General features: G+C 36.8%; 1 protein-coding gene across 1 annotated transcript in view; it reads left to right on the top strand.

Annotated features, from left to right (window-relative positions):
* Positions 1 to 23,544, top strand: part of LOC112044801 (uncharacterized) — a 155,614-nt gene that overhangs the window by 107,244 nt on the left and 24,826 nt on the right. The window contains exon 3 of the mRNA XM_024080765.2: positions 19,776 to 19,990. Within this exon, the coding sequence (XP_023936533.1) occupies positions 19,776 to 19,990 (215 nt within the window). The remainder of the gene's footprint in view (positions 1 to 19,775; positions 19,991 to 23,544) is intronic.

Below are 23,544 nucleotides of genomic sequence, written 5' to 3'. Positions count from 1 at the left end.
TCGAAACTACCCGTATCAGAGCGTTTCAGTTCGGCCCTTTGTTAATTAAAACAAAATAAAAGCGTCAAGCTTCCCGTCGCACTGGTACACTGTAGTATTTCCGAAATGATGACATAATTATTTATCCAATAAAGTGAAGCTCAATTTCTTGTCAATTTTCATTTATGTTAACTGGCAGTAGATACCTACTAGTATGGTCTTCAAATTTTGTACCAATTGACTTTTTGTAATCTTTAGTCTTTAACTTCTAATCTATACTAATATTATAAAGCTGAAGAGTTTGTTTGTTTGTTTGCTTGAACGCGCTAATCTCAGGAACTACTGGTCCGATTTGAAAAATTCTTTCAGTATTAGATAGCCCATTTATCGAGGAAGGCTATAGGCTATATATTATCCCCGTATTCCTACGGGAACGGGAACCACGCGGGTGAAACCGCGCGGCGTCAGCTAGTTGTATACATTTTAAATCTATAATCATACAATAGGGATGATAACAGTTTTTTAAATTGTATATAAATTAAGAGTATACTAATAGCAAAGAAATTTTGTAAAAGTAACAGGGTATCTGCGATCATTACTTTCGGAGCTACAGGGATTTAAAGGGTCAGATTTGCGGCGCTGCCGCGGATCCCTGAAAAACGCTCCATACAAAATGGCACGATTTAGTGACGTCGTTGGCTCGCTGATTGTTAGGTTTGTATGGGCGTTCAAACAAAATTACTAATATCTTTGTTATTTGTGCGTTTATGTTTATGGTTCATTTAATAAAAAATGTCACATTTAATGTAAGGAAGCTAAAACTGTACGAATTTTCATCTAATTACGATAAAAGATTTTTAATAGATTTTGAAATTTTATTATCTCATTTATTTTGCAAATATCCAGACAATCGTTGCTTTTTATGTATAAATTAGTTGACATTGACCTTATTTACCCGAATGTATCATAAAAATCAATATATTCAAACCTAGTCATCATCCCCATTGTTCCAATATAATTGACATCTTTAATCGTTAACTTTAATTGTAGCAATTGACTTTTTTTTGTTTTAATTTTATCTTTTATGTCTATTAGTTGTAATTTTTCTAAATAATCATATGACATTTAGTATGCTGTTAATCTTAATTATACCTGTAATATAGTTTACCTCTAAATTAATAATTAATTATGTAAATTAGCTTTAGCTTTAGTAAATTGTTTTTTTATTTTATTGTAAATACTAAAAATCTTATATTATATTGTAACAGAATTATTGGAAACTACTACATATTATAGCTAACAAATAATGACATATACTAAAAATTGTGAACGTTGTGAGAATCTATAAGTAGCTAAGCATTCATTAACTCTAATAATGTACATAGTTATAAGCACGAACTTAATGTATTAGCCGTTGATTTTCCTAATAAAAATAAATAAATAAATAGCAAACATATCAGCTCGGAAAGAGATCGGCACCGTGTCAATTCGGGTAATCCCCGAGCTCGACGCACACTAATCGAAATCGTAACTGAATCGCCTCGCTTCGGGAAAGTCACGGCTCGCCGTCATTTATTGTGTAGATATCCAATATATTTTACTTTGTTTTCTTTCTATTCTCTTTTTCCTCTTATGACATAAGTCTTCACGTCCGGATTCAAACTGGTTGAAGTGGTAGAACAAGCGCCACTTGGTCATCAACCTGCAGACGGCGAGCTGTACCTATGTGCGGTTTTTCCTATCTGTAGTAGCAAGCGAGTCGACGACTCGTTGATGGCGAGGCTACGATCCCTTTCAGAAATGATATGTGTACTGTAACCTTTGATATGTGTGGTGTGACCGGTTAGTTGAAGTCATATAATAAACGGAATGAGACTTTAGTTTGGAAATGCAATTTGAAGTAAGAAAATGGTGGTTTATTGTAGGCCTTTCTCGTACCTTTATTTTAACTTTGAAGGATGTTCTCAATTCAATCTTATGTTTTTTTAAAAAACATTCCAAAAAACTTCAACCTTTTTAGTAACCAATTTTGAAAAATCTTTTTTGTTTGAAAGAGTATACCTATTTCCAAATTGATCCAATTTCATTTTCATAAAAATCAGTTTAGATATTGTTTTGAAATCAAAATACCTAACTGAAATTCGTATTTAAATTCGGTTCCATTTTTATGTTAAAAATAATATTATAATCACTATTTATAATTAAAAATTATATATATATTTAATAATGTAATAATCAATAACAAATGACGATTTCACAAAACAAATTATAACTGAACGTGAGCTCTAACTTGACTTTTTCCAAAAGCTCGACGAAAAGTTCAATTTATGTGTAGGTACTCGTATATTATGTAGGTATGTACAACTAAGTTACCTAAAGTTATAGTATATTAACACTAAATGTCATACGGTATTACGTTTAGTTATTAACGTTTAAGTGTTGTTTATGATGACTTCACTTTATGTTCATCGAGACACATATCTGTAATACGTTCCAGTCGCGATCCTGTTCGATAAAATACGCCATATTTACGTATTATCATTTTATAACCTTAGACTACTTACATCATAATAAAAACATGTAGTAGGTACCTACGCATATATGAGTGTAGCCAGACGCCTTTGAAATATACAAAACGATACGTAATTTGAAACGCAAATTTTCAGTGATTAAAAACTTGCTTTTAGTCTGGTTAGCATTGAAATGTTTCCTAAAAACCTTAAAATATTTTTTACCACATCGGCACTCTAAAACATGGCGTTGCGTCAGTAAATTACACAAACGCTTGCCCTACGAGCCGGGGTGTCGTATGACACTAGTGATGCGAAAATATGCCTAATTTAGAAATTCAGTTGACTACACTTGTCGACTGTCGAGCCTAGAATTTAGTCGGATGATCCACTGGCAGAATATTATATTTTATGAAGCTATGCACATTTATACGACAAAAAATCTAGTGAATCGCTTTGTTACATAGACTCGGAAAAATGTTGTTATTTCTACTAGTATTGTATTTCATTATTCATGATAAAATATACTATACTGTATTTTATCAGAAGGATTATAAAATATGTTTTATATGAGTTAGCTGGATTAAATGCTTTTGAGTAAATAAATAATTAATAGAAAATTATAATATAATATTTTTCAACCATTTGAGAGATGTTTTCAGGGTCTAAAATCCATCGCTTGTGATAAACAAAAGTTATAGTTGTTTTGTTGACAGGCGTTCAATTATGTGCAAAACTGAAGTACCTAATGTTCAGTAACAAAACAAACCTTCAGTTTAGACTATTCATAGAGACTAGTCACATTTATGAAGTTAGCTGCGGAATGAGTATTCGTACAGACGCAAATCCTCCCCGCCCGCGACGTTTGTACCGTTATTAATTCATTGCGCAGTCATTTGTTAAACAAACACAATATCTCGTGGCGAGCAGTATACACGGTCAGAAACTCTGATAATCGAGAATTTTTGTTACTCAATATGTAGTATGAGAGATGAATATCTTAACATTCCACGGATTCACTGCGCGGGTGCAGGATCCATCGTGTGGCAGAGCAAAAAGCTAGACTTGTGAGCAATGGGTGTAGATTTAAGGAATTCCTTGATAATCGATTAACTGCCCCTTTCCCGCTCGTGTTGTTCTCCCTGCCTAGTCAAATTTGGTAAGATCCTACTAGAGCAGCTTTGGATACCAGTTTTCAGTTCAATATAGAACTTGTACATTCTGTGCTGAGGTCCAAATAATCGAATTTTAACTGTAGTCGAGTGTACACGTCGCATCACTACCGCTCGGCGCACCCACATGTCTGCAGCGCGTTTTAATTACACATAAAATGCACAACCGCTTGTTTACCACCCGAAACACTTATCGAGCATTGAACGACAACTTTATTGACACACTCACTTACCGCTCTGTAATTTCACAAGAACATACGACGCGACGTTTGCGTTTCAAATTAGAAAGTATTTACCCACCATAGTAATTGCTCACCAAACTTCGACCGTGTACTACTTACAGTGTTAGCTATACACGTAATTCTGAAACATAACTGAGTTTAATTTACGTGCGCCTTACTCGAGAATTTAATTAAACAAAACTATATTTGCACTAGGAATAACAGTTTATAGAGTTATTTCTGACTTTGATGTGAAGTCCATATCTATAATTTGTATATAAAAAATTCTATTTATCTATTTAATGAAATTCAAATTAAATAATTTGTTTAGTAAAACACATGAGCTAGATAGAGCATTTTAATCATGCTTTTGATATTTTGATCCTGAAGGTCATTTGTTCAGTATTTTTACAAAATATCACATGCTATAATTTTTAATGTTACTTATTCATTTATTATTATTTTTTCATAATAACTCTATTATGACAAGGTGGTATAAAATACTTGTTTACTTAAGAGGTTACGAGGTTTATTTATAGATTTATGTATATAAATAAAACTGCACAATTATTTATGTTGCTAATTTTTCTCAATCCCCGTTAAATATAAAACTCTCTTTAATATTTAAAGCTGTTTGTGAATGCTTAACATTTTAATTAAAGTACTTAAGTAGCAGGCAAGGCAATATTGAAAAGACCGGGGACTGAGTGTTCTCAAGCACTAAGGCCCATTTCTATACAACTTGCGTTCTCCTGAGTTGCCTAGTTCTTCAAATGCTCCTTATTTTAACCTCGAGTGTAATTAGGCATTGAGACATTCAGTGCTCCAAATAAAACCTACGGCTGATGCTGTATTTATACTTCAGCCTTTGTACGAAAACTTGAGCGAAGAAAAGTGAAGGAACTGTTATAACTGCCACTCAATTTTATACCTTATTGTGATACTTCGTGAAGACTTCGAAAAGTGCGTGTTGTCAGTGATGACTTACGGATCCGACACCTGGTCGCTAACTGTGGCCCTCATAAAAAGACTCACAGTCACTCAGCGGGCGATGGAGCGAGCTATGCTTGTAGTTTCTCTGCGTGATCGAATTAGAAATGTGGAAATCCGCAAAAGAACCAAAGTCACTGACATAGCTCAGCGAGTCGCGAAGCTGAAGTGGCAATGGGCAGGCCACAGTTTGAAGAGCCGATGATGTGGGGTCCCAAGCTGCTGGAATGACGACCCCGCACTGGAAAGCGTAGTGTTGGTCGTTGTAGGAAGCCGCTGGATGCTCACGGCTCGAGACCGTTTTGTTTGGAAGTCCATGCAAGAGGCCTATGTCCAGCAGTGGACGTACATCGGCTGTTAATGATTATGATGATGATGTATCAGTATAGTGTGTCAGATACCCCAGTCAACTAAGGTCAACCTCGGAATGAGAGCTAATGAGATATAACTCGTATACATCTTCACTTAGTTATTTTATACCAATACTTTGATGTTACATACATAAAATCTCGTGTCTACGTCAAGATCTAATTAAAAAGAAGTAGTTTCAAGCTCCACAATTCGATCCAAGACCCCTTACGTAAAGGCCACAGCATATACCGCTGCGTCAAAGGTCATGTAAAGGTTTTGAGTGCGGACAAAATATCCTCGAATACTTACGGAGACGTATATTTATTGCTAATCAATTGAGTGTCCGATCAAAAGCCACTCAACGCTCGGAGCATGTGCAAAGTACCGGCGACTGTTTACAGCCCACTTGACACAAACATTAAGCAGATGTATCTTCTTCATTTGAACTAACACAGAATGGTTATTTTGACTTGATTATTGTTGTATGTAGTTTATTGGGTCATACATTTCTTATTAGTAGTTAGAAAGAAAGAAAAAACGTTTATACTAAAATTGTACCACACACCACATTGCCTAAGTCCTACCTTTGTCTTTTATACTTTGCAAGTTAGCCCTTGACTACAATCTGCTGAAATTTTTGTATTAAGATATATTATAGGCTACTTTTGATCCCGGAAAAATCCATGGTTCTCGAGGGATTTGTGAAAAACTAAATTCTACGCGAACGAAGTCGCGGGCGTCCGCTAGTATTAACACAATATTTTCGCCAAGTTATAGTCTAATTAACTGTATTGTTTTTATTTCATTAAACACTCAACGAACGCTAACAAAGCTTTCGACGAATGAAGTTGTATTTTTTTTCATAAAAAACGTTTTTTCTCTGGTAGTTCGAAACATATAGGCTAATCCCTCAAAAAGGTTTTTCTCATAAAATTGGTCTAAGCCACGTATAATACGGTAACGAAGCGAGTAACAAAAAAGTGCTAAAATATTACATGTGTTGACTTGAGTTACATAAGTCCCACTCGTTGAAAAACAAACGTACCTATATTTAAATTTACAAGATAAAATGTTGATTAAAAATAATAAATAATTAGAAAAAATTAAAAATAAACTGACTGTACTGTTGTCTATACTTGAAAATATTTTTAAAATTTTCTATATAAAATACGGTCTATATATATGCTATAGTCAGCTAGTGACATTATAATCGTAATTATTCCATGTCTTATTTTACAAGTAGAATGTGTGAGTACCTATATCTTATAAGAATTCGTACGATATTGAATGAGTCTCAAAATTCAATGAGTTTGAAGAAGGAAGCGGCGGGCATCATTATAATTGGGTTAAATTGATCAAGTTTCATTAATCCGAATACTCAGAAGAGGTGACTGAGGATGACCTAGAGCGGGGGCACACGATGCGTTGCGGCGGCGGTGCGTCGCACGGTCGCAAGTCGCGGTCGCGTGTCACGGTCGCCATAAACAGAAGGCTACCTTTACATAGATATGTCTGTTGCATGTCACACGGTGCGCTCCGGCGTCCCACCGGATTTGCAACTTTGATACATGCGACACTGTCGCTGCGTCGTCTTAACAGTGGGTCGCACGGTCGCACGTCGCGGTCGCCAAGAACAGAAGGCTACCTTTACATAGAAATATCTGTGGCATGTCACACGATGCGCTCCGGCGTCGCACCGGACTTGCAACTTTGACACATGCGACGCTGTCGCTGCGTCGTCTTAGCAGTGAGTCGCACGGTCGCAGGTCGCAGTCGCGCGTCGCGGTCGCCATGAACAGAAGGCTACCTTTACATAAAAATATCTGTGGCATGTCACACGATGCGCTCCGGTGTCGCATTGGACTTTGATCGCATCGTGTGCTCCTGCTCTGACTGACTGTGACCGGGATACGCCGCGTTCGTACGGCGGCTGTCAATTCATTAGCGTCGCGTGACATACGCCGCCATGTTTGTCCATTGGGGAGGCTGTTGTCACAGTAGATATATTACAAGCAGTAGTTGGACTTCATACTAAAGGTCGAAACGCGAGCTATACCTACGCAGCTCGTACGTGGGGTGATCGTGGGGTGAAGACCGTTGCGACTGTGCCGCGGTGACGAACGCAGTGTATTGGATTTTTTAATTATGACGACTAGGAAAAAAGTTATTATTTTTATAAAGTTTGATTAATATTTTGTATTTTAAAGGCATAATTTAATAAAAATATATATAAATAAATGCTTAAATGATAAAATTGTGTAAATAGGTAAATGACGTAAACGTTAATATAATATTATTAAATAATTATTTATTAACTTCTTCATTTAGGTTGTTTTCTTTGATTATTATGTAATACATAGATTTAAATCTTATGACATGTATGTTTTGTATACCTGTATTTTAAGGTAATAAAGAAGTTACGTAAAGAAGTTGTTTGAATTTAACAACATTATTGTGTTGCTCATACTTTAATGTATTTGAATAAAAAAAGTAAAGAGCCAGCTGATATCAATATACCTATCCAGATTTTTTTATTAAACTACTAGCGAACCCGGTCAATCTCAATTTGTTTTTTGTAGTTCCTTCCCTACATGCCAAGTCAGGGTCAATTTTTTATCGTCTATTCTATAGTGTGGGGGTATCGTTATCGGTATTTTTGTACATTACATAAGGGGTTAAAGTGCTAACATAATCTACGGAACCCTACACTGCGCGTGGCCCGACACGCACTTGACCGATTTTTTATTATTTGGTCACCTAGTGTGGTGGTAATAGATAGATGGCATCACCAAAATAAATATATGAAGGTCCTTCAAGTTCATTGATTAGTATCAGCCTTATTTAAATCTACCAATCAAAAAACAACACGCATTTTAATGATCACTTCCTATTTTACTACAATTTACAAAGTATTTTATTTGTTTATTTAAAAAAAGTATATTTACAATCACATAACTAAATAGAAACACAAAGTTGGCAAATGTAATTAAAATGCTGGAGGCAGGCAGCCCTATCACATGTTTACGGAGCGCGCGGCTGTAGGTATTTATTTCAAAAATATGGCCGAGTTATTATACTGCTTGTAATATATCTACTGTGCTGTTGTGTAACATGCTTTGTGTATGCTACTAATCGCACTAATCGCATTAAAAAGCAAAAAGTCTGTTAGTTTGTACGTCTTTATATGTGTAACTTTGTTATTCCTTCATGTCACAACTACTAAGCTGATTGGGCTGCAATTTGGTATAGAGATAGACTAGGAGATAGATTGTTGTTAGACCTTAGTCCACCACACTCGCCAAATGCAGATTGGCAGACTTCACACACGTAGAGAATTAAGAAAATTCTGAGGTATGCAGGTTTCCTCACAATGTTTTTTCCTACACCGTTTGAGACACGTGATATTTAATTTCTTAAAATGCTCATAACTGAAAAGTTGGAGGTGCATGCGCCGGACCGGATTCGAACCTACGCCCTCTGAATCGAAGGCAGAGGTCACATCCACTGGGCTGAGTTACGTGATATACACATCTACTTCTTAAGGTTAACTAAGTATACGCATTTTAAAAATAATGTACCATCGAATATCTTCATATCCATGTTTACAAATATGGCCGTAAGTTTACATGGATTTCCTCGCAGACGAAGTCGCAGGTGTCAGATAGTTTAATATATATACTTTCTAAGATAACTGATATGTGAACACAGATAACAAACTGTTCCTTAACGGACCATAAAAGGATTTCAGTTCCAGTAGCCCAGAGTTCGTAAAGCCTTTCTCTGTAGCCAAGTGGCACGTCGATTCTCTTTCTACGATCGCAAACGCTTCGAAAACTAGAAAAATGTATAGGAATCACAGACAGATCCTGATCACGTGATCTGTCGATAGCATGAGACGAATATCTTAGCAATCCATGGATTGACGGTGCTGGTGCCGGGTCCATCGCGTGGTAGAGAGAAAAACTCCGAGCAAAGTCCAAGACTTGTGAGCTGGATGTAGGGTTAAGGAATTCCTTGACGATCGATCAACACTCCCCTCCTCCGCTCGTGTTGTTCTCCCTGCCTACCCAAATTTGGTAAGATCCATTAGAGCAGCTTTGGATACCCGTTCTAATATAGAACATGCTCCAGTTCTAAAGAGGCTAATCAAGTTTTTTAACTTTAATCAAGTTATAGAGAGATTTTGCTGGTAATCCTCTCGCAGCTACTTCTACGGCGTATGGACTAACTACATAGCCATTCAATGTCATTCCCATATATTTTTAAGTTTTCAAAGCGTTTTCGATCGTAGAAAGATAATCGAATTGCTACTTGGCTACAGGAGCTTGACCCTCATCTGATATGTTTACTTTATCTAGTTACCATTAGGGATCTCTTAAATTATCTTCTGTACTATTTTTACAATGTAATGAAATGTTAACACAAAGATCAGATAAGTATAAAACATAAAGGAAGAAGCGGTATTCCTATTAAAAAATATTCTGGTAACTATTTAGTGATACCGCTTTGGAAAAAGGATCGGTGGAAAAGTATTATGAACTTTGATTCCTCAGGGATGAAAAAGGTTTATCGAAATTTTGTGGTACAAAAACATGAAGGTAAAACCTTGTACTTACATATGTATTTCGTGATATAACTAAACGTTAGTCAGTAAGTGGGTATGGAGTACTTTTAACTTAACTTTAACACAAGATACTAATTTATAGCAATAAAGAAATATTTAGAAGTTCGACTCATCAATCAACTTTTAGACTATCAAATACAATAAATACTTGATATAAATTTATTATTAATAACACGGCTAAAACTCACAGGATATAACGTCGATGTATGCCAGACTAGTTTCGAACCCATAAGGGGGCCTTAATAATTTTAATATGTCAAGTAAACAATCAAGTAGGTACTTCTTTTTTATTACAATTTAAAATATTCATTTAAAATGACTAAGGTCCCCGTATGGGTTCGAAACTAGTCGGGCATACTCCGACGTATCCAAACTTTGTCAATTAATAAATAACCCAATTGTTTTTATTAATTAAAGAAGTTGGGTACTTAGCAATCTGGTGACAACATCCAAACAACATTCTGGATGAAATTATCCAGAACTTTTTTATTCAATTTGCCTAACCCTTATTTTGAAATCTAGATTATACATTTGAAAATTTCAATTTATCTTCTACATGGTAAAGCTTTTGCCTAGATTTCATACAGGTATTCGCCCAGCTAAAATATTACCACACGAATTACTGAATTTCATGTAAAGCTCAAGTGGCCCTGGCTACTCATTTGTTTCTCCGGAAATCGCCTACTCTACCAGCTTGGATGCTGCATACGAAAGATTATATGAGAACGTACATGCATACTGTACACTCAACTACATCCCTAGACGATAGGCGGACTTTAATTAAAAGCAGAAACCTTCCTTTTTCCATTTTTTTCGCTTTTAATTGACTTTGCGATGTGATCTTCGAGCTATATCAACGTTGTTGTATGGAACGAGTTGGTATACTTATAATAACTTTCTTTTGTAGAAGTATTGTTTTACAGGACTCACGGCGAAGCAATACTGTCATGTTCATTTCTTCTGATGTACAACATTGCTGTATTCTAAGGGTTGCTGATGAATTTAACAGCACATAACGCTTAACACATTTGCTTCAGATTGACGAGTGCAGCAAACTGTAATGCGTGTTCTTATACTAGCCACCCACGTTCCAATATACTCACATGCCTGCAGCGCTGCTGGCATGACTTTGATCGCGATTTTTAGAGCAGTTTCAGACTAGCGTTATATACGCGCGTATGAGCTCGTTTTTGGAAGCGCATTTTGGTACATGCTCAACTCGTACGAACGTTGACGCGCTTCTAAGCTCGTCGAATATGCGCGAGCCGCGAAAGACACCTCGCAGAGATACTGACACGACCCCACGGCCACTGGTTTGAGCGAACACGCCGAAATATGTCCGTTTACGCCAGTCCGATTTTTTAGAGCGCGTGTAAGCGCGTATGCTGAAACGATCGTATACGCGCAAAAAATACTCGTCTAAAATCACTATTACTTCAAGTCGAGCTGTCATGCACATCGCGACCAAAACACGATGAGTTTTGCTATATTAGACCGTGTGTGGACAGCATTAGCCTGCCCTATGACGTGTTACTTTGTTTTAGGCCATTTTATTCAACTTCCACTTAACATCTGTACTTAATCGATGTGCTTATTCCGTCAACTGTCAACTGTTAAAAGTAACTTCGGACTAAATCTGAGAATTACTTGACAATTATTGATTTTAAATCAGAAAATATATTGGGTTTGTACATTCTCAATAGCTACCGGAGTGAGTTGTGTGATGCCAGTCCCTTGGAGAGCACATCAGGCCATCAATCCTGGTTATATTCATTTATATTTTGTTACTGATCCTTATAAAATCATACATTATTATTTCAAGTCGCAGTATAACAGCCTTGGCCTATTCACTAATTTGGTCTTTATTAACAGCCTATTAAAATAAACAACTGAACTTTTTAATAATTACAGATGTTTATTTTATAATTAACTGAGAACAAGTTTATATGTCAATTAACATACGTCAAAGTTAGCGTGCTGCAGGCTTATTCACTAACTTTGACTTATTTTAGTTAACATATACGAAATAGAGATTCTTTGTAAAAATTTCATACGGTGCTTACTGGTGGATATCACTCAGTAGGTAAATGACATTTTGTTAATTGATTTAATATTTTATTTTTAATAATTTGATAATAATGAAAGTAAAAAGACCAAAATAGTGAATAGGCCACCCTAAAGATTTCCCCCTCTCATTCATTATTCGATAGCCGTGATAGCCCAGTGGATATGATTTCTGCCTCCAATTCCGGAGGGAGTGGGTTCGAATCCGGTCCAGGGCATGCACCTCCAATTTTTCAGTTATGTGCATTTTAAGAAATTAAATATCACGTGTCTCAAACGGTGAAGGAAAAACATCGTGAGGAAACCTGCATACCAGAGAATTTTCTTAATTCTCTGCATGCGTGAAGTCTGCCAATCCGCATTGGGCCAGCGTGGTGGACTATTGGCCTAACCCCTCTCACTCTGAGAGGAGACTCGAGCTCAGCAGTGAGCCGAATATGGGTTGATAAGGATTCATCATTCATCTCCTGAGATGAAACGGATCATTAAAATAGACTAATAATAATGATAAATACTCAAATATGGCAGCTACTATATCGAAGCAGTCAACAGTTAATAAATAAATACTAAGTTACGTATAATATTAGGCCAGACTCGATGTATGCTCATCTATTATGAGTGAGCTATAATAAGCATGTTCGGATCGTACGTGATCGGGTCCAATAATTAGACAGTTATTGATTCTCAATTAACTGTTAGGTAATGTTTGGCTACACTGCCACCAATTGTTTTTTATAAAATCATACTCTATTAATTCATCATTATCAACCCATATTCGGCTCACTGCTGAGCTCGAATCTCCTCTCAGAATGAGAGGGGTTAGGCCAATAGTCCACCACGCCGGCTCAATGCGGATTGGCAGACTTCACACACGCAGATAATTAAGAACATTCTCTGGTATGCAGGTTTCCTCACGATGTTATCCTTCACCGTTTGAGACACGTGATATTTAATTTCTTGATAAAAAATGCACACAACTGAAACGTTGGAGGTGCATGCCCCGGAACGGATTCGAACCCACACCCTCCGGAATCGGAGGCAGAGGTTATATTCACTGGGTTATCACGGCTTACTTTATTAATTATCTGTATTCAATATGCAGCTGTTCTTTATTTCTATTATCTACTTGTTGTTTTAACTCCCGACGTGCAATAAAGTTTGGTGTTTTTGTCTGTGCTTATGTGTCTGTGCCATTGAACCTTCTAAACGGCCTCCGTGGCGCGGTGGTATGCACGGTATTAACAAGACAGAGGTCCTGGGTTCGATTCCCAGCTGGGCCGATTGAGGTTTTCTTAATTGGTCCAGGTCTAGCTGATTGGAGGTTTCGGCCGTGGCTAGTTACGTGGTGATTTAGCGTTCCGATACGATGTTGTGTAGAAACCGGGGTGTGGATTTTCATTCTCCACCTAACAAGTTTCCGTCTTAGATTGCATCATCAGATGAGATGGTAGTCAAGGGCTAACTTGTTAAGAATAAAAAAAAATGTTCGGTAGGTTTGTCTGTGAGTATATATATCTTAGCTACGCCGAGATCCAATAAGCCAATCTGAAGATATTGAAGTTTTTTTATTATAATGGATAGAAATTTGAATTTTTGAACATAAAAATCGTTATTTTATAGCTGAATTAATAACTGTCTGAATAATTTAAAAATTTTCACTTTTAACGACTCACTCAGCCTACATACAATTTTGCAAATATTTTATAACGGTACATAAATTAATTAACAAAGTGTACCTTTAATGTCCAAAAACGAAGAACCTACGATTCCGAGGGGTACAAAAAAATTACGATTGAGTGAAGCCGCGTGCAATATATGGTAGTATTGTAATTAACGGTTCACTTCGATAGATATATCGAAAAATAACACGTTCAATTGTAATCAGTATATTCAGTTCACAATATATCGACAGATTACAATATTGCGAGTGAAATTATAAACTAACGTATTTTACAATTTAACGGTGACATAGATAAAATAGACTACTACTACATAATAAATAAATAAATTAAACAAATAAAAAAACCCGACTGCATAAAGTGTAAAAAAACTGAAAAGAAAAAAAAACAAGCTCAGTCCAGAAGTGTAGAAAGCAATTAGAAAACAGTCGGGACCTTAGATATTGGATAGAATGATTTTCTTCTACAATATTTAATAGGTCCCGACTGTTCCGACGCGCAAAAACATAACCCTTCTTGCAGTCGGGTAAAAAAAAACAATTGATCAACAGCCGCAGGTAGATGAGTAATAGTATAATTTGTACAACAAAGTAATTCAAGCTTTTGCATTGCGAAATCGTGACCGATTCGCTTACAGGCCAAACAGTCACGTCACGAGGGACAAATAAACCACTGAGACTTATGAAAATATTTATACCTACTTACAAACAAAAGGAAATAGGGAAAAAAGGCCGCGAAGGCGACGCTTGTCGGGTTTTTTGATAGCTACCGCATATTGAAACAATACATTACCACCGCTGTGCCTCCAACGTCGGCACACCTGATGCCTGCATTCTGTATTCCGGGCAAAAATCACTGCTTTTACAATTTCAGCTTCAAATGGTATATATTTTTAAAAATGATATTTTATTTGGGCTTCAAATATGGTGGAAATCTTAAATAAGTAATGTGTGTGTAATTTGCGCGACATCGCTGGAAATAGTTGGAATTTAGCACTAATTGTTGCATGAACTTATGAATACGGGATATTGTATCGAGCTAGTCGGGCATACTCCGACATTAAACAAGTAGGCCTAGTAGTGTTTATTTTTCACTAGCAGATGCCCCTTAGGATTTAAAGCAACGACATTTCATACTATAGACATTACGTGCCTACAAAATCACGTAAAAAATGAGCTGAATTTAGTTACTCCACTGAGCGCACACATGCACAATTTTTTTTATTAAAGTGCTAAAGAATAGCCTAGACCCTATTGAAAACCTGGATTGTGTTAAATGGATAGTCGGTATTATTTGAATTACTTTGTATGAAAATATGATTTTTTTTCGCAGTTAATAAAATATTAGTTATGCAGTTCGGTTCCTATAAATGGTCTCGTTGATACCTTGAAGTTTGGAAAATACTCCCGTACACCCTGTATATGTATAGGTATATTGTTTATTAAGGAACACTCAATATAGTTTAAATTCTAAAGTTAGCTACAATTGTAGCTAGCGAAGTTGGAGAGTCAGGCTGTCTCGACGCGAGACAGCCTGACGCCGTCGCCTCGATCTTCAGTGTCGAGGCGACGGCGTGGGTATAGTAGCACTCCTAACTTAGCTGTGTTTCCTGTATATACCCCACTGCTAACTTGCATCCATGCCAAATGTATACGTCGTCGCTACGTACACTATAAACTTCGACGAATCGTTTACAACAGCCAAGCTTTCTTCGCTAGACTTTCAAATTGTTAACTTCAGTATTTATTTAAAGATACAATGAAGATTTCGAAAACAAAATGTACCTACCTATGTATTTATTTTTTTAACTGTTAAAAGGATGTTTAAATTTATCAAGATACATATTTTAATTTCTCGCAAGTTAAATTAAATTGATTCATATTATATTTAACATTGCAAAGGCCAGCGCTTATCTGCAATCATGCCTGATGGTAAGTGATGATGCACTCGATGGTGAACCGCGCCTGCCAAGGATTAAAGAAGGTCCACTCTTGAATTTGGAGATACCCATGTTTAGGTGATCGGAAAAAACGGACACTGTATTTGCGAAACAGGAATAAGAAGACGATTTTATTATGCGAGTTCTTTTTTTTTCTACAACATTTTGATAGAAAATATAAGTGTAAGTACCTACAAGTATACTCTTCAGGCATACGTAAAAATATTGAATTCTCTACATTACTAAAAAAAATTAAACGATGGTCGATTGAGTAATTACCTAATCCAAATCCAGATAACAATCGATTTCCATTTCAAATTTCAGCCAAATCGCTTCAGTAGCCGCATTGCAAAGGAGGAGTAAACATACACACTTACACACACACACACACTTACATACAAACATTTGCACTTATTTATTAGTGTGATGTGGTAGTGTGATGTGATGTGATGTATTAGGAACTATTTGATTGAAATCATTCATCATCATTGAAATTAGTACAGAAAAATATTCTATAGCAACGATTAACCAAATTTTTTTGAGAAACCGTTTCCTTATTCTGCAGTCAACCTATCTGAAGCAAAACTAGAAAATAATATAGTAAAAGTGCATTTCAATAATACGAGTAGATTGTCTATTCAATACAAGTCGGAAAAATAAATAAAAAAGATGGGATTCGCATTTTATAATAGTAAGTAATTTTGAATCTCTATTCAATTTGGCTTTTCTCTTTTCCGCAGTGTTCGAAAACGCGGAAAGGAAAATGTACTCGTACTCGTAGTTCATGGGATTGAATAAAAATGAAAACTGGAATTACAATTTAGAATGTTGAAATTGCTTCAACACGAAAATATGTTTTTAACCGCCTTCAGAACAAAGAACTGTTCACTTTACTCGAATGTTTGGAGAACTTTTGGTGAAATTCTTTTCACGTCTAAGCCACTGAACCGATTTGGATGAAATTTGGCACAGAAATACTTTGCACCTAGGAGCAGAACACACGCTTTTTATCCCGGAAAATTTCGTGGTTTTAAAAAAAAACAGAATTTTACGCGAACGCGACTTCGCGATCGACCGCTAGTAAGAATACATTTTTTAAAAGTGGTTCACTGGTTCTTGATAAAACCTTATCTATACTAATATTATGAAGCTGAAGAGTTTGTTTGTTTGTTTGCTTGAACTCTTAGGAACTGCTGGTCTAATTTGAAAAAATATTTCAGTGTTAGATAGCCCATTTATCGAGGAAGGCTATCATATCAGGCTGTATATTACCTCCGTATTCCTACGGGATCGGAAACAAAGCGGGTGAAACCGCGTGGCATCATCTAGTCAGAAATAAAAAATGGAAACCAGAAGTTACTTTCCTCGCACAATGCTTTCTGGTCAAAATAGACTTTACATATATTTACAAAAAAAACCGTTGACAATGAAGTGATACCTACACACCACACACCTATTTATAATTGAATTGTGACAAAGTATTCAAATATAGGACATCTATGGTTCATTCCACCCTTTGGGTTGTTTACCTCATTGCTTCTAGAGAAGGTATATGAGGGAATACAAGCATTTTGTGTCATGTTAAAAGCACGACATGGCTAATATATCTTTAAATAAATAATCTTTAGGTTACAAATTGATTGATACGGAAAAGGTATTCATACATAATACATATATATACATTTCAAACCTACAAGTAGATTTGTACTAAAACGCTTTTATAATAAGATTTTTATGGAGATAAGACTACGCCTAAACAGGAGATACATGTGATATGGGTCCGTCAAAAGCATTTGTCTCTAGCTGTCAACCTTTCTGGCAAAATAACGGGTTCAGCTTGGTGATTCCCTTAGAGTATGGCAATAATATTCACATTACTTGCAACATTGGACGTTAAAAGACATTCTGATATCACATTCCAATTCCTTTATAAATCATAAAATATTATTAAGTAATTCTCCCTTGCTTTAGATACTAATTCTTGATCTAAGCGGCTTAAACTTGTATCTAACAGTATGACTTGAATCCGAAAGGTTATAAATTTACAGAATATTATCAAATTGTTATTGGTTAACTCTATAAAATATTAAATTATCATCATTATCAGCCGATGGACGTCCACTGCTGGACTCTACTGCTGGACTGCCTCTTGCATGGACTTCCAAACAAAACAAACTCGAGCCGCGAGCATCCAGCGGCTCCCTGCAACCCATTTGATGTCTTCGGTCCACCTAGTGGGGGGTCGACCAACACTGCGCTTTTCGGTGCGGGGTCCCGAGGTGCTGAAATTAAATCATACTTTAAAGCAATCAAAAAGTAATTCTTTTCCGCAGCTTAAACCACTGATTCTTCTGTTAATGTCACTGTCTTGTTAACCTATCGGAGTCTAATTTAAAGTTCACTGCTGCCAATATGCATGCCAGTGGATCTATTGGCATGGCGTGGTTGCCAGTTGCCAGTTGCCACAAAATTCGCGCGCTTGTTGTCTTTATACGCCAATTTACTTACATTTGCGCTCCGCCCCGCGGGTCGTAAAGTAATATTATCCACCGCTGGGCGAGGGCAATAGTGCCTCTTTTACGGGCCGCGAGTGAACGTCACATGGGAAATTATTTGACGTGCCGTTTAATGGATTTTTGCCTTCATAACATGCTACCTCCAGCCAAATAAAAATGCGGAGTATACAAAATACTTAAATAACACCGGATGTTGGCATGCGGAATATATTCGAAGTGGAGTGTGGAATATTTTGCATACAATTTTATCATTTACTTATATCGTTATACATAATATTATCTCTCGTGTTTATTATGAGCATTTAATTAATTATATGTTTATTATTGAAAAGAAATTGGAATTATTTGGTGGAAGTGATAATATAAATATACTTACCTACTAAATTTAAATTCCTATTCCCCCTTGTTCCCCATTGAGTCTTCCATGAAATATACCTATAGCAACACCACAAATAATAGACAAAACACAAGGGAAGGGGTCCTTATCGGTCGAAATCATTCATTCGTTACTATTAGTTAACCGACTTCTTTTAATATGCGTTTAATTGTAGTTGTACAGCATATATAAAAGAATTGTTTTTATACAAGGTGATTTAAAAAAACTACAAGTATTCGCATTCGTAGCACGTGTAGTTGATTACTTAATTTGAAAGTGTTTGTATTTTACGCCAACGGTAAAATTGCATGCAATGATTTTAGACTGCGTTAAAATTTATGTTAACCGACAAATTGCAGTATACCGCACATTTTCAAATTGGATAGACTTAGTAATGGACTTTACTAAACATCAATCTATCGGACTGCAGCGAGAAGACTAGCTCTGCACACCAGCATCGATAACACGCATAACCTCAGTAGCGGATTTACCAGCAGTAGGCTGGGTAATAGCAGGGCAGATTTCGTGGGCGGCAAATTTGGCCCAAAGGCTTTCTCTAACAAAAATAAATTGAACAAATTTTAAAAAAATTACGAGAAAAGTTACAATTTCATTGAAAAAATTGTGATACTAGCGGACGTCCGCGACTTTTTATCGCGTGGATTTCAGTTTTTCACAAATTCCGCGGAAACTATGCATTTATACAGGATGAAAAGTAGTATATGTGTTAATCCAGAGTAAAATCTATTTCCATTCCAAATTTCAGCCAAATCGCTTCAGTAGCCGCAGCGTAAAAGAGGAACAAACATACACACTAACACATAAACTTTCGCCTTTATAATATTAGTGTGATGTGATGTGATGTGATAGTGTGATTCTAATCTAGTCTCCTAGTTAGTCTAATCAGGGTATATATAATTTCAGATATATGACCTCATTCGCACGAGAGTTAAAAAAGCCCAGCGTAGGCGGGCGTAGCGTATAGTATGAAGTTGCATATGTTATATTTTCCAACGCCCAAAATCTAAAATCCAACACTGCTTGATAAAAAAGCGTCGCGTTTTAAAAACGCTGTCTTGTGAACATAATATACTTGGGAGTGCATTTGTTGTATTTGAACGCTTTTTTAACGTCCATTAAAAAAACTCTCGTGCGAATGAGGGTGGATGACAAAAATTTAACAGCCTACTTGGTGGCAATTTTTTAAATCCTTGTACTATTATAAATTCTGTAGCAGAACTCTGTTTAATACCTCAATGGCTTAGATATCTTAACAGAAGGACTGTTTCCCGCAGTGGACTACATCGGCTGATAATAATGATGATGAGGAATTAAAAATAGCCTTTTGTTTCAGAATACACCGTGACCAGTCTAGAGCTTTTGGAGCTGCGGGTGCCAGCGCACGTTCCACTGGGCACGAGGCCTTCTCTGTCGTGTCGCTGGCAACTGGGCCCCAGCGACATCCTGTACTCTGTCAAGTGGTACAAGGATGGCAAGGAGTTCTTTAGACATGTCCCTAGAGATGTTGAACCGAGAAGAAAGTTCTTGCTGCCAGGAGTTGATGTAGAGGTAATCTTTGCACATTTTTGACAGATGTCTTGTGACAAAAAGAAATAAGAATATAGTCCAGTTCTGTAGTAGGTATGTTATATAGTAAGCAAGAAAGTTATTGTCATCATCATTATCATTATCAACCCATATTTAGCTCACTTCTGAGCTCGAGTCTCTTCTCAGAATGAGAGCCATGCTGGCCCTATGCGAATTGGCAGACTATACACACGCAGAGAATTAAGAAAATTCTCTGGTATGCCCGTTTCCTCACGATGTTTTTTCTTCACCGTTTGAGACACGATATTTAATTTCTTAAAATGCACACAACTGAAACGTTGGAGGTGCATGCCCCGGACCGGATTCGAACCCACATCCTCCAAAATCGGAAGCAGAGGTCATATCCACGGGGCTATCACGGTTACTCTGCAGTAATTACTATCCATCATCGTCAACATTCACGGCCGATGGACGTTCACTGCTGGACATAGGCCTCTTGCATTGACTTCCAAAAAAAAAATCTCGAACCGCCAGCATCCAGCGGCTCTCTGCAACCCACTTAATGTCCTCGGTTCAACTCATGGGGGGTTGATCAACACTGCGCTTTCCGGTGCGGGGTCGAAATTCTGGCACCTTAGGAGCCCGGCGTCCATTGGCTCTTCGACCCTGTACCCTTTCCATTGCCAATTAGTTTTAATTCAATTGATGTAAACTACAACAACATTTATCATACAAAAACTGTAATGATTTTAAAGGATTTTGTTCCAAATGGTGGCCGAACAAATTCATGCCTCCGTCGTTACGCGTTTTTTCTGGTGTGACCTGCGGGATAAGTGTGGCTCAAGTTTGAATCAAAGTCATGATTGTAATTTAGCTAACGATTATTATCAGGTATTAGTGATAATGGCCAGGACTGACAGATTGGTAATGATCAAGATCGATTAACATTTCTCAGCCAGCACAATAAAAAAGAAAATGTGGATTTCGGTGTCGTGACCGTCATTGAGTTACTTTTATATTCAAAGGTACACGTACGTTCGTAATAGTGAATAATATATTATGTTCATATCAATTATTAAAACAGTCTGTCGGGGTCAAGTCCTAAAATTGATTGGGCGGTAAACAGGGACCTACTTAAAAACGACCTCACTTTATAGACACCGGCGTCATAATCATCATTTCACTGCTTGACTGTTCTCCCTTAAAGACTCCTAAACACCACGGTCGGAGCTAGTGCCTCCAGTAGCTTACTGCAACCCCTTTGATATCGTCTGTTCACGTCAAAGGGGTAGTTGGACTTGTAATAATCCACTTGCACTGCGCTTTACGTTGTCACCATTCCTGCTTTTTGGAATACCGATGTCGGTTGATTCTTCAAAATACGTGTCCACTGAAACACGCCCAATTGCCTCTTGACTCAAAGTCACTCAGCGGCCGATGGAGCGAGCTATGCTTGGAGTTTCTCTGCGTGATCGAATCAGAAATGAGGAGATCCGCAGACGAACCAAAGTCACTGACATAGCTCAACGAGTCGCGAAGCTAATGTGACAATGGGCAGGCCATATAGTTCGAAGAGCCGATGGACGTTGGAGTCCCAAGGTGCTGGAATGGCGACCCAGCACCGGAAAGCGCAGTGTTGGTCGCCCCCCACTAGGTGAACCGAGGATATCAAGCGGGTTGCAGGGAGCCGCTGGATGCTGGCGGCTCGAGAACGTTTTGCTTGGAGGTCCATGCAAAAGGCCTATGTCCAGCTGTGGACATCTATCGGCTGATAAAGTATGGACCTTATAAAACAGGCCGTTAGGCCTCAATGTAGGCTTTGCTCAGCCACTCAATAAAGTGGAACACCTCACAGTTTCAGTATCCAACACAATGCTCGCCTCGCGAATATGTATTCATGAGAATAAAAGAAACGGGAATGTAAATCACAAAAACCCAACAAAATAAACAAAAAATATGTAGAATAGAACAGCCTACATCTGGAAGCAAAGATTTTATAATAGAGATATGTCACTAGGGCGTCAAAACTGTGGCTAACAAAAGCAGCTAATTGACCGCATTTCATTGAGTTGCATAGTAAACGACGAAAGTTATTTAAACATACAATCCCTAAATATACATACGCAATATCGAGTTGTATGTATTAGAAACTTTAAAAACTGTATATACAAACACTATAACATAATGGAATTAAACACAAAATTGTGCATGTGTGCGCTCAGTGGAGTCGCTAAAGGACATGTACCAAAATGGACCTTTATTAATTATAATTTACAAACGGGTTGATAGTATTTTTTACGGATAGAAGACACAAATTATTGTATAAAAAACAATTTTCGGAATTTTTGGAACCCGCATTAATTAAATAAATATTCTTTGTTTCACTTCCTTGTCTACAAATTAAACATAGACACAATACAGTAAAAGTGTTCAAAACAGTAAATATAAATAAAACTGGAATTTAATTCATATCCGTAAAAGCTGTCAATGTCATGTAATATTGTTAAATGACAATATGACACAAGTTAAAAGAAACATTAAATTGTAGACAGAGAAGTACGAAACAAAACAAATGTTTAAATTGCTTTAAAAACGCCATAAACTAACGCAACTACGCTAAGATCACTGACAATCTGTTAGGGTATCAGTTACGTGCATGTTGCCATGATAAAAATTCTTAGTTTATGTGTTCAAATAATGAAAAAATTATTTTATTTAATTAATTAAAAAAAAGCGGGTTCCAAAAAATATTTTTTAAGGATTGAAGCTCTATATTTTATGTTCTTTTAAGATAAAAATAATTTGTTCTGCTTACTTGACACTCGGAATAAATTCCTAGCCTCTATACAAAATTGGGATATGTCCTTTGCCTTTGCGATGATTTTGTGGGCGCGTAACATGTCTATAGCATAAAATGTCGTTGTCTGGAAGCACATAGAACGTTGCCAAATGGTTTAATAATAGAGAACTGTTGAGAGAGCGTATAATGAAATTAATCATGCCGCTAGTTGAGTCGTTTGCTCTGGTCTCGGAACTTCCCACACGAGCGGATATTACGCCGTGAAGAGGCCGCCGTAAACACTCCCCGTGAAAAGCTATTCTGACTTCCGTCAATTACTTGCCGAGGTTACTCGCCAACTTTTATCTACGGACCTCATACCTGTATTATTATGAATTGTTCAGCTTTTACCTACTTTTGCGTAATAAAAGTTTCTATTTTGCACACATTATATTACTAATTAAAATATTTATGAGTGGTATAAGTCAATACATATTATATAAAATTGAAGTGTCTGTCTGTGATTTCAAGATAACTGTTTTCTCAAGTGTTTATAGTTATTTACACAATATCAATTTGTTTATCCGGGCTAATTTTGGAACGATTGAATCGATTTTAACAGGGCTTTCACTGGAAGATAAAGGAGGTTATAGTGCAACACAATTACTTTTTATCCCGAAAAATCCTAAGATCTCGCGGGAAAACTGAATTTCACGTGGACGAAGACGCGGGCTAGATAACAAAAATAAATACTTTTTAAAATCAACTTAAACGTTTTATCGAGGACTAACCAACT

The sequence above is a fragment of the Bicyclus anynana genome, chromosome 9, assembly GCF_947172395.1.
Source record: "Bicyclus anynana chromosome 9, ilBicAnyn1.1, whole genome shotgun sequence".
In the NCBI taxonomy this organism is placed as follows: Eukaryota; Metazoa; Arthropoda; class Insecta; order Lepidoptera; family Nymphalidae; genus Bicyclus; species Bicyclus anynana.
The sequence above is the reverse complement of the archived record's forward strand: the minus strand, read 5'-3'. Positions and strand labels throughout refer to the sequence as shown.